Source organism: Athene noctua, chromosome 1, assembly GCF_965140245.1.
Source record: "Athene noctua chromosome 1, bAthNoc1.hap1.1, whole genome shotgun sequence".
In the NCBI taxonomy this organism is placed as follows: Eukaryota; Metazoa; Chordata; class Aves; order Strigiformes; family Strigidae; genus Athene; species Athene noctua.
Window position 1 is genome coordinate 173,349,138 of NC_134037.1, and position 13,200 is coordinate 173,362,337.

The window sequence follows — 13,200 nt, forward strand, 5'->3', positions numbered from 1 at the left end:
ACTGTAATGCTGATAAATTAGCTAATAACTGAACTCTGTTTATTTCAAAGCTTCTTCAAACCTGTTCTGATTTTTTATTTTTTTTTTCACTCCATGGTACCCAATTCCACTGGTTCCTTGGTATTCTGTATCTGTGTAAAATTTTTTACCCTTTCTTTTTCCGAGTTCCCCTTGGCTAGGATAGTAATTTATGCCTGTTAAATCAATTTGTATATCTTACAAAATTAGAAGAGGTGATTTTCATGAGACTGTAAAAGTTGGAGCTGCTGGCAATATGTGGTTTTCCTTATATCAAAGATCTAGCTGCCAAAATCCAGTTACATGCCAATAGTGGTGCACTGGAAATGTAAATTGTTGTCATATAGATTGACGTCCAATTGAAAGCTGCATACTGAATCAAGGAACTTGTTACTTTTACTAACAAAAGGAATACTGAGAGGTGCTTGCATCATTTGTGACAGATGTTGTCACAACATTTTTTATAAGGCAAGTATGTGACAGAACTTGATGGAACACCACAACTGCCGTAGTACAAAACATTAATTTTCATGAAACCCTTTTGTAACAACTGCTTACTCAAAAAGACTGCTATCCTTTGGGGGGAAAAAAAAAAAAAAGTTTTCTGTAGAGGTACAAATAATACTGCATTTAAAAAATAACAACAGAAAAAAGACTGTTTTCAAAAACATAATGCTTGACTCCTTGAACTGAAACTCTTCAGACTGCCCAGGAATGATTGCATGTGTTTTTAGATATTGAAAGACTTAATTAGGGATGCAGGAAAACAGGGGGAAGAGGGAATAAATATAAAACCCGTGAAATTTTATTTCATTATTAAAATATTAATTTAAATAACAGCAAAGTAATATTATTAGATCACTTTCAAAAATAAAAAATAAAATTGCTTATTGACAGTGTCTTAATATTACCAAAGAGGTTTCTTGTGTTGATTCTGTCTATTACTTCAAGGATCCCAAAACAGACTGGAACATTTTCCTCAACACTTCCTTTAGTTAAAATATTTTAAGAGACAACAAGGTAATTTTATCCTTAAAAATACAAACATATCAGTAGTCCTCATATGGCAAATAGCAGCTCCATTGACTGTACTTTTGCATATGCTGATTATCACTATGTTTTACAGATAAATTAGTTTTAAATTGGCTGCTAGTATCATGAATCTCTTTGGGATTCCAAGTGCTATCACAGTAGAAATTTTGTAGCGTTTCTGTTCCCCAAAAGACTGACTCCATAGATGTAATGTCTTCTTAAGGTTTCCTTTAAAAGTTCTGATGAAAAAAGCTCAAACGTTATGTCTATAAAAAAGGGGAAACCCTTATTTCATGATTGATTAAGAAAAAAGCCCATGTATCATCCTGAAACATGAAAAGTAATATGCATTGAATGCTTTTAACTGTTTTCTTTGTCAAATATAAAACTCTATCAGAAACGTGAAAGTATTTCTAACAGGCCACCATGAATGTGCATAGCAATTTAGTTAAAAGTTTGTATTTACCCTATGAAGAAAATGAGACTTTTGTCCAATATTTCAATGTGATAATCCATACGATAAATATACAAATCATTTAATATACAGTACGACTACCTTATATTATACAAATCAGTATATGCAGTCTGAACACCTGTAACCTCTCTGGCCAGGCATGAAATCTTCCACATGGAAAAATGCACCAAATGAGAAACTAAAACTAGCACAAGAGCATCTGTCACATTCATAAAAAGAAATAACAATTTTTAGATATTACTATTCATTTTAATTGAGATAGTCTGAATTCCCTACTTCAGGAAGTTTTTCTTCCTTGCCTTTTAAAAGTTATGACATGAGAACTTAAGGGAAGACTCAAATCAGTAATGACAATAGAAGATACAGGGCACAGGCAAGACAGAAAGAAATTTTTTTCTCTCAGCTGTAGGTTTCCTGGCACTTCATACCACAATTAAGAAATAAGACAAAATTATTTGAGGGGAAAAACCCAAACACAAATATTTCTGATTATTTTTTTGTTTTGTTACAATAAATAAGAGGTATTAGCCTTAACACGTGTTCAGTTTATATTATGCCAGTATCTCAGCACTTGAATCAACTTCTACATTTGTAAAAAATACCACTAGTGGTATGAAAAAATGGTTATTTCTTCTGTAGCAGATATATTGGTGACAATGTTGCAGACATTTGTTCAGCTAACCTTTAAACTACTGAACTGACACAACATACACAATCACGTTGTGTATATATAGTTTGCATAAACAAGGAAGTTTATAGAAGAGGGAGATTTTTAAATCTTAGCCATTAAATTAAATGTACCGTTGGGGTTTTTTGTTTAGTTTGTGGGTTCTCTCCCCCCCATCTGGACTATTTTTTCAAGCATTATCTCAATATTGCAATGAGTATCCAGTGGCAACACGACATAATTTCAGAATATTGTTTTCACCTAACTTTTAAGTATGTGTTGATGGTTAAATGAGCCTTGGTATTGTAATCAGTGATACTACTATAAATTGAATCTAGACCACTATGTAGCTAGGATATGAAAGGTTCTTGTGACCTGTTTTAGTTTTGGTTTCTCCTTAAATGTTACATTCACTGAAAGTGATCCATTCATAACCTAGCCTTTTGCTTTTCAATTTTTAGTGGGCCCATCACTCATCTTGAACTTTGCCTAAGGAAAGGTTCATGAGGAATACCATGAAAATGCTATATTACTAAAAGGAGACTGAACTTTGAAGCAGTTTATCTTTCAGAAAGATTTGAACAGAACAATAGGTCCAAGCAGAGCAATCATTATTAATGCTACTTCAGTTTACAGACATATATTACAGTCCTCAATTAGTTTTATACTGCCTGCCCCTGCTCGAGTCATAGTCAAACTAGGATAGGGTACCGAAGTTTTAAAGCCTTTTCTGCCACATGTGGACCAGTCAGTTGAATGTTTACACACAGTGTGCTAGGAATATTTCTCTGTATTATCTACAGTCTTAGCTGATTTGTTTCCAATACATTCTCTGTGTTCACACTATTTCCAATCTGACTTTTAGAGAGCATTTGGAACTGAGAAACTGCTTTACAGGAACACAGAATGATTGAGGTTGGAAGGTACCTCTGGAGGTCATCTGGTCCAACCCCTCTGCTCAGGCAAGGTGACCTAGAGGAGGCTGCCCAGGATTGTGTTCAGGAGGCTTTTGAATATCTCCAAGAATGGAGACTCCACAACGTCTCTGGGCAACATGTCACAGGGCTCAGTCACCCTCACCGTCAAAAAGTGTTTCCCGATATTCAGTGGGAACCTCCTCTGTTTCAGTCTGTGCTCATTGCCTCTTGTCTTGTTCACAGGGCACCACTGGAAAGAGCCTGGCTCCATCTTCTTTGTACCCCTCCCTTCAGATATTTATACATGTTTGTAAGATGCCCCCTGAGTCTTCTCTTTTCTAGGCTAAACAGTCCTTGCTTTGTTAGTCTTTCCTTGTATGAGAGATACTTCAGTCCCTTAATCATTATTGTGACCCTTCACTGGCCTCTCTCCAGTAGCTCTATAGCTGTCTTGTACTGGAGAGCACAGAACTTGATACACTGTTCCAGGTACTGAGTAGAGAGGAAGGATCACCCCTCTCCACCTGCTGGCAACACTCCTCCTAATGCAGCCCAGGACACCAATAGCCTTTGCTGCAAGGGTACATTGATGCTTCATGCTTAACTTGGATTCCACCAGGACTTCCAGTGCCTCTTCTGCAAAGCTGCTTTCCAGATATTTGGGCCCCTAGCCTGTGATGGTACATAGGGTTGTTCCTCCCCAGGTGGGGACTTTGCATTTCCCTTTGTTGAACTTCATGATATTCCTGTCCATTTCTTCAGCCTGTCAAGCTCCCTCTGAATGGCAACACCAACCCTCTTTTTCTGTGTCAGCCAATCCTCCCAGCTGTGTGTCATTTGCAGACTTTCTGAGGGTACACTCTGTCCCATCATTAAGATCCTTAGAGAAGATTTTAAATAAGATTGGACACAGAATTGACCCCTGGGGAACACTACTAGTTATTGACCTCCAACTAGACTTCATCCCACTAATAACCACCCTATGGGCCCAGTGGTTCAGTCAGTTTTCAATCCACCTCACTGTCTGCTCATCCAGGCCATATTTCTTCAGCTTCTCTCTGAGAATCTTATGAGAGACAGTGTTGAAAGCCTTAGTGAAGTCAAGGCAGACAGTATTTCAAGGCCAGATTGGATGGAGCTTTGAGCAAACCGGTCTAGTGGAAGATGTCCCTGCCCGTGACAGGGAAGTTGGAACTAGATGATCTTTAACGTCCCTTCCAACCCAAACCATTCTATGATTCTGTGTTATCCACTGTTCTGCCCATGTCTGCCAAGTCAGCCATTTCATTATAGAAAGTGATCAGTTTGGTCAAGCATAACTTCCCCTTAGTGAATCAAGGATGACCTTTTTGTGCTTCATGTACCTAGAAATGGTTCCCAGGATTAGTTGCTCTATCACTTTTTCAGGGTTTGAGGTGAGGCTGTTTGGCTTGTGGTTCCCTGGGTTCTGCATATTGTCCTTCCTGAGGATGGAAGTGACATTTGTTTTCCTCCAGTCTTTGGGCATTTCCCCCAGTCGCCATCAATTAAAGTTTATTAAAAGTGTCTTTACAATGACATCTGACAGCTTCCCCAGCACTCATGGGTGCATCCCATCAGGGCCCATGGACTTATGTATGTCCAGTTTGCTGAAGTATTCTCCAACCTGATTCTCTTCAACAAGGTTAAGTTTTTAAAATTCTTAACTTCTATACATGGAAATTATTTTGAAGTGTCTCCTATGACAGCAGTAGTGTCATCAAATAATCCATTAACATTCCACCTTTCAGTATCTTGCGTACAGAGGAAGTATTTACAGAAACTCTTCTCAACAACAGATCATTATTTTAACTTTTTGCTATGCAGCACAAAGTTAACTTCACCTTAATGTTATGTTACAATGCATGCAAGCATACTTATACATGATTTATATCACTGAAATTCTTAGTGTGTGGTAGGTTCTACCTATTTTTCTGACAGACAGTGACATATGGTCTTATTCCCATTACAATCCAATATTTGTGAAAGTGAGAGCTTTTTTTTTTACACTCAGTGAAAGACATATCAAAACATCTTTCTGTTGTGTCTGGAGAAATTTGGGAAAATGCATTGTACAATAAACAGCTTAGTCATGCTTCTACACATGAAAAGGACAGTGAGAAAATTCTACCAGATCTTTCCTATGACAGAAAAAGATAAGTCTGAGAAAGATTACACTTAACTTTCTACTATGAATTTAAAGTTGTGATGCTATTTATTAATCTAATAATAGTAGCATATTAGAAAACATTAATTTTATGGTTATTTTTGAATACAGCAGTACATATTCACTTGTAAATTTTTTTATTTTCTCCTAACAGTTTTAAACCTTGATCTTCTATTTTCTTTTGAATCTCTAAGTATTATGGGGTCTTTAGTTTTGGTCCCTCTCTTCATCCTACTGCACAGACTATTTTAGATCTAAATTTAAACTAATAATTCCATGAACTATCAGCTTCTCTTATTTACTTGTATTAATTAAGTTCAGATAAATATATATTTTAGATAAATATATATTAATAAATATATAAAAATCCATAATGACTTGCTAGGAATCTTTAAAAGCTTCTTGAATATAAAGGAAGTCTAGGCACTTGTATTTTAAATTGATGACAACAGCACATAATGTGAATGTTCCCTAAGCATTCATGAAATCAAGTACTAACTATTACCCATTTATACTCTGTAAAAATGACTATTTATGAAATATCCATGATACAGTTACTAAGTACTTTTTCCTAGGAATTGCTTTTACTAAATATTCAAGGCAAAGACAATCAGACGTTGGTCAATCTGACATTGATGTTTTGTTCAAATAGAAAAAGACTCAGTTTGAAACATGTTTTTTGTCTTTAAAAGCTGATTAAAATGTTTAGAAAATGTTATCTTAGAGATACAATGCTCTAAGGATGCATATTTTCCACATTCAGAGCCGTGGGTGGAATTTTGTTGGCAATAATTTTTTGATCAATATAAAGACTTTATTCTGAGTTCAGACCACCAGAAAAAAAACATCATTGCTTTCAAATTTCAAAGTTGGGGGTTTTGTTGATAATAAATTTATGTTATTTATTTTAGTTAATCAGAGCTGTGTTGTCCACTGTAATTCTATTACTTTTCTTTCAGAACTATTTTGTCACCCAGAACACCTGGCAGGCAGCTGTAGCCCCCTCTGCAAAAAGTGTTATTGGCAGTGAAAACCTTGTGTGGAAGGGTTGTACTGCATGGGAGAATTTAATGTACTCTGAATGACAGAGAGAGATGAGGCTATTCATTTATCACTGGGACAAGTCTAAGGAATAAATCAATCTCAGAACTGTCTTCCCAGATCTCTCTCAGGGAAGCCTGCTTGGAGTTCGAGTATGAGCATGGATGCTTGAACCCTGTAGAAAATAGGCTGCAATGACACAGCATAAGAAAAAAATCCAAGGAAAAAATATACTTTACTAGGTGATAGATCTTTACCTGTGTTCTATTGTCGAGTCTAGTTGTTCCCAATCAAATTCACAGGGCTGAAGTGCTGCTAAGATGACACTGAGGCTTCCCATGAAATAAGCAAAACCTGCCTGGTGTGCCACCTCCGAATCAGTGTACTGCTGGTTTGCCCACAGAGGGAATGCTCATTTGGTCTATCACTAGAGAAGGCAGTGTTGCTTGTGTTAAAATAATGAATTAATTGAGCAACGTTGTCACAGGGCACAGGTACTCTTCCTCTGTTTTCTTCAGAGTGAGTAAAATGCAGCTGGGTTTCCTCGATGAAAGCAGAAATGAAGTTTAAAGGGTGTATGTTACTGTTCTTTATTGTATAAAGGATTTAAGACTGGCATATGCCTTAATTGGTACTGCTAACCATGGAACTAAATCCCCAGGCTAGACATGCAAATTGAATTAAAATCTGCATCCAGTTACTATATTATTTCTTCTTTGTCAGAAAGCTTTGACCTGGTAGATGCAGTTACCTTACATAATTAAAACTTCAACAATACTTAAAACATTCAGAAGGATGATTAGAAACATTCCTGTGAATTGAGTTAGTTCTGCTTGAGGACTTTGGCTTGAAAGGAGGTGTTGGAGCTTTGAAGCTTTTGGGAGTCTTGTCATTCTTCCTGTCTATTCTGTTGCTGTTCAGTACCTAAATAAGGAGTTTTATTTGTTCTTAGTTGTCAGTTTGACCTTATGAAACACAACACCGAAATAAGCAGAATAAAAGAAGGGGGGAGAAAAACTGCTTTGCTGCAGTTTACTTTATTCTGCTTTTCTTATTCCTGTATTTGATTTTGAATTTCTTTCATGACACATTTCTATTATTCTCACTCTTAAAGTTTAACATTAGAGATTATTTCTAAGATTCAGAAATTACTGATATACTCTTGACTTTCATGTAGTGTATTTCAAGGTTCAAGAAGTTGTTGAGAATTACACCTAGTTCAGAGTACTGTTAGATTGGTTTTTAGTTTTTTGTTAGACATGTTAGATTTGTGGTTTATTTTTCTCCTATTATTGTTCTATGTTGTTTCCTTCTTTGTTAAATAGCAGAAAGCACTAATGAAAAGTTACCTTAAAAGCTACAGGTTGATGTGGTTTAATGTCTTAAATTCCAGTTGTTCTTCTGGCTTTGTGGTTTATCATATCACGAGTGATACTCTAATATAACCTTTAAATAAGTCAAAAGATTAAGTCCTTAATAGTATTTCTGATGTTTAGCAGTAGAATAGAATTTGCTACTCAGATATTTGAAAGAATTTGATTCTCATTTTGCATTTATAAATTAATTGTCCTGGGGAATAAACAAAACAAAAAGCCACCCAAACTGATAAACTATCCCCTTTGAGACACAGAAACTGTCAGTGCGGTTCTGGATAAATTGTTTCAAAATGAGATCTGTTGCTACATGTGTAATTAATGTTGATTTATGTTTCTCTAATAATTTTATTTGATCACGTATACTATTCTGTTGAATGAACTATGTTGTATCTGTGCAAGCATGAAAGAGAGAAATAAGGGACAGACATAATGATGAGAATAATAACAAAAGAGAGAGGAATAAGGGACAGACATGTTTCAAATGGTATTTTTGTTCTGTGGGGAGATAAATATCAGAAGAGAAACATACTGTGCAACTACTTTCTGAAGGTAATTGCTATAAATAATTTGATAACTCAAATGTTTTAAATGGTTATTTAAAGTGGAACAGATTATCACCATCCTCAGTAGCAGTAGGTAGTGGTAGATCTTGAAGCTTTTAAAGAAGATATTATACTGGACAGTGCACTTCTGCTAGTACCTTACAGTCCTCTCTGTAGTATTTCAAGTTTCTTGATGCAAAATAGCTACATTAAAAGGATAAAAACGCCTAAACTGAAATCCAGAACAGTAAACCCATGAACACTAGAATATTAGGAATATTCTCTTTCAGAATACCTGACACTAGAAGAAAAATAAATGTATAAATATTAATTGGCAAACTCTTGAGTCTATACCCACACCAAAATATGTGAAATGCTAAGATATGCCAGGCACTCTTATCAAACACCCTGAATCTACTTATGGAGGCTCTGTAGAGTCCCACTTTAGAAAGTTTTTCTTCAATTTATCTGAAATACAAACAAGAATAGAAATTTCCTCTGAGATAAGACAACTTCTGTTTAACTTACGTGAATGCCAAACTAAGCAACTGTTTTCCTGTTGTCTAAGCATCTGAAGTCACAGAGGGAATATAAGGTCTTTACGTGAACTTTAGGCCAGGTGGAAGTGGACCAAGTATCCACCCCTTGGTAAAAAACAGAAGTCAACTTGCATACTTTTCATACTTAACTGCTTGGTAAAATTCTGGAATGAAACATTTGACTATGTTTTTCAGTAATTGCATGTGTCTTCACCATGATATGAAATATCTCACTCCAAATTCACAGCCTTGCTCTGAATCACTTTGGCCTATAGTATTATGGAGTTGATGTAAGGAGAGGATGAAATGAGATGACATTTTGGAATAATTACAGGAAATCTGACTGATCTGACTGATCTGTGGAGTTGAATTCCCATCCAGGGGTGAGACGATATAGACAATTCTGTGAATTTATGTCTTTAGTATATATTTTTCTCTAGGCGTCAGACAGATTTTTAATATACAGCTTGAAGATAGGAAAGCATAAAAACACATAAAGTACAGAAAGCTCATAAAGGAAAACATTAACCCCAAAATATTTTGAAATCTATAGAAAACTATAGTATATTTTATTTTCATTATTTGTTTCTAGTTGGAGCTGTTTGTTGTATGGGGTTTTTTGTCCTTCAGGCAATTAAATTACATTCATCAGACAGACGTGCTCAAAGACTTTTCTGCCATTTTCTCCCCCTGCTGAACAAAGATGAAAAGTACAATAGCCTTATGACTGTAAACTTTAGAAGAGTACAACCAAGGCATTCCCATTAAACTACAATTAATATATAGGAAAAAAACCACTGTGTATAATTCTGAGGATATTAATGATTATTCTGCAGCTCTTTTTGAATTCACCTTATTTTCTGGACAAAGCAATGAATACAGAGAAAGTGTTGACTAATTTTTTTTTTTTTCTCTAGGTAATGATCTGAGACCTCTGCTAAAAGCCATAAACTCAGCCACTTGTGTCTGTTAGTGAATGATAGGTTCAATACATTGCTTTCTGATCACTGAATGCCCTCCTGTTTTCCCTGTTTTCCTGGGTTAAGAGCTATGGGCAAAGTGGCATGTAAGGGCTAAAAAGCAGCTTTAAAAACTCCACTAAATCAGGAGTCATTTTGTGGGACTAACTATTCACAGCATCACATAGTGGTTGAGGCTGAAAGGTACCTCTGGAGGTCATCTGGTCCAACCCCTCTGCTCAGGCAAGGTGACCTAGAGGAGGCTGCCCAGGATTGTGTTCAGGAGGCTTTTGAATATCTCCAAGAATGGAGACCACAACGTCTCTGGGCAACATGTCACAGGGCTCAGTCACCCTCACCGTCAAAAAGTGTTTCCCGATATTCAGTGGGAACCTCCTCTGTTTCAGTTTGTGCTCATTGCCTCTTGTCTTGTTCACAGGGCACCACTGAAAAGAGCCTGGCTCCATCTTCTTTGTACCCCTCCCTTCAGATATTTATACATGTTTGTAAGATGCCCCCTGAGTCTTCTCTTTTCTAGGCTAAACAGTCCTTGCTTTGTTAGTCTTTCCTTGTATGAGAGATACTTCAGTCCCTTAATCATCATTGTGACCCTTCACTGGCCTCTCTCCAGTAGCTCTATAGCTGTCTTGTACTGGAGAGCACAGAACTTGATACAGTACTCCAGATGTGGCCTCACTAGTACTGAGTAGAGGTAATCACTGCTTCATTTGCATAATATAGTTAAAAAGAAATAGAATAGGGCAGAAAATATCTGGAGTAATTTCAACAGAGATGAAAGAAAACCTGATGAGTACAGATTAATTATTCACATCTGTGTATAAAAATTTTAAAAATAAATAAAAGGCGAAGGAAAGATCCTTTAGAGTTATCTCTTTTGCTTTTGATATTAAAAGCTGTCAGTCTTTAACTATATGAGATACTCCATTATAGCAAATAGTGAGATGTTACAGCAAACCTCTTACAAACCTCTGTCCATGTCAGAAAAAATATAGCCATTTTCTCATCTATTTGTGTGATTTTAATTAAAAACCTGCTGTGTTAGAAGAGCCTTTTACAATAATTAATTTACTTCATAGTTATCCACAGGTATGTGATTTTAAAGTACAGAAAAGAATTACAAGACTGCACTTCAGAAATGCAATAATGGGGCAGATGGGTGAATAAATATATTTAATTGCAGTCCATGTCATTAAAAATGATTGTTTGTAGGAGTCACTTTTGGTATTGTAATATTGCCATTTATTCAGGGGGAAAAATAATTATATGTTATTTGGTTATCATACAGTATTTTAATGCTGACAGTATCTTATGGTGCTTTTACAGTGACACTCAGATGCTTCTGCACAGATTTTTCCATTTCTGCAGTGCTGAACAGGGTCACTGATTCCCCAGTGAAGTAACTCAAAACCTTTCTCATTAGTGAAAAATAACTGCTGAATTCCTTGGCAAGATCAGATAATGTTATTGATTGTTTTAATGTTTCAAGTGGTTTTATGGCCAAACTGTTGAACCCTCACCTGCTACTCGAGTTTTCAGACTTCAGACAGACTTTTCTGAAACGGCATGAATGCCAGTGGGGAAACCCATTAGACTCTCAGAAGTACTAGAAAGCAAAAAACCCCTTATTATGCATGGGTTGACAGTGTCTTTGGTTGGTTGTTTTTTTTCCCCTGTTACAGACAAGCTACCTCACAGGAAGAGTGTAGGAAACAGTTTTTTTTACTCTGTAAGGAGACTGGGAAAAATGCAAACCAACATCTTGGTCCTTTAGAAACTTATATTTTGCAATTCAGTAGTAGAAAATATACTGCACACTCCACACAGCTTTATTTCAGCTTTTCTGGTTTAGCTATTGTGCTGTTTAGGCAATTGATTCAGTGATTCTGTAGCTACTCTGAAAGGCAGGTATTTAGACTCTCTCTTTTTTTATGATTTAGTACCTCTGTGAAGCAACACCATATGTTCTTGTGTTTTCCCTATTTTAGTAGTTTTCTTGTTTGGCTGTAATTTTTAAAAAATTAGAAGAGATTTACAAAGTACAATTCAGCGTAACCTTATCTGTCACAATAGTGTGCATAATGAATTGCTTTTGCAGAATTAACTGGAGAGAAAAAATAGCCCAGTTTAGAGCTATCTATTTGTAAATAACAAAAATCGAGAATTGAAAATCAGTCTTGAAATTCTGAATGATTTCATGTCACATGGCGCTCTGTCCATTGGTAGCTATCTGTGACATCTCTCATCATTTTTGACTGCAGAGAAAATTACTGTGCTTCAGTGTTTTGTAGTTCCCCAATCCAAGCAATAAATAATGAACAGATTATTTCAAACCCATGTAATAGGGCAAGAAAGGATACAAGGGAGAAGATAGGCCCATTTTCTCCAAATAAAAGGAGAAAAATCCACAAAGAGCCGAATAATAGCACATAATATGTTCAAGTTATGAGGAGGAAAAATCAAGAATTGGCCAAGACTGAATTTCTTCTTGTGTAAGCTCCCATACTGACCACAGAACCTATGGGAAATACCTGGTGGTAACAGTGAGAAGATGAATTCACAGCTACAGAGTGACTGGAGACCATGGAAGAAACATGTTTCTAGATACATGATCATGCTGTAATACATTGGAAATTGCAACCAGCTTTTTCAATCTGCCTCTAAACTCAACAGATCCGACCACGTTACTCTGACTCTTGTATAGCAATACTTCATTGACCTTGAGTGAGGGCTTATTAAAGTGAGATCTTTGTTACTGTTTCCAGATTCCACTGGTCTCTTAAGGATGAAATTTGAATGCGTTGAGAATGCTGAATGCTAAGCACACACTATAGTAAAAGTATCATGGAAAGAAAGAATTCATGTATTCGTTTAGTTTTAATTTCCAATTTTCAGTAGATATCAAGAAATGAGCTTATTTCTGTGTTACACTTTCTACTGCATAAATTCTGTCACTGAAATAAACATTTATCATAGTTCATTTATTCAGTAATTTTAGCATTTCTTTTCTTTCAGTAACTTCTGGTGAAACTGTTGCTGTGGATACACAAACCAGGGTAACCAAGGAAACCACCACCTTCAAACCAGAAATGCCATCTTCTGTGCTTTTGGAGGTTCCAGCCTTGGCTGACTTCAATAAGGCATGGGCAGAACTCACAGACTGGCTTTCTCGACTGGATCGAGAGATAAAATCTCAGAGAGTGATAGTAGGTGATCTTGATGATATCAACGACATGATCATCAAACAAAAGGTATGAGAAACACTGATTTTTGGAGTTGAAAGCCTCATGGTCTTTATTCTGATTAAATCATTTCAACAAGAAACACAGGAGAGATGATAGGCTGCAATACATGTAGTTGTTACTGAAACTACTTTATCCCATAAACACAATTATTGGATTACATGTTACAATAACTAATTGAGAAAAAAA

The 13,200-nt window shown here is 36.1% G+C and overlaps 1 protein-coding gene across 8 annotated transcripts in view; it reads left to right on the top strand.

Annotated features, from left to right (window-relative positions):
- Positions 1-13,200, top strand: part of DMD (dystrophin) — a 1,208,865-nt gene that overhangs the window by 848,578 nt on the left and 347,087 nt on the right. For all 8 annotated transcript variants that reach the window (XM_074905425.1, XM_074905436.1, XM_074905445.1 and 5 more), the window contains one exon: positions 12,785-13,020. In XM_074905425.1, coding sequence (XP_074761526.1) covers positions 12,785-13,020 — 236 coding nt within the window. The remainder of the gene's footprint in view (positions 1-12,784; positions 13,021-13,200) is intronic.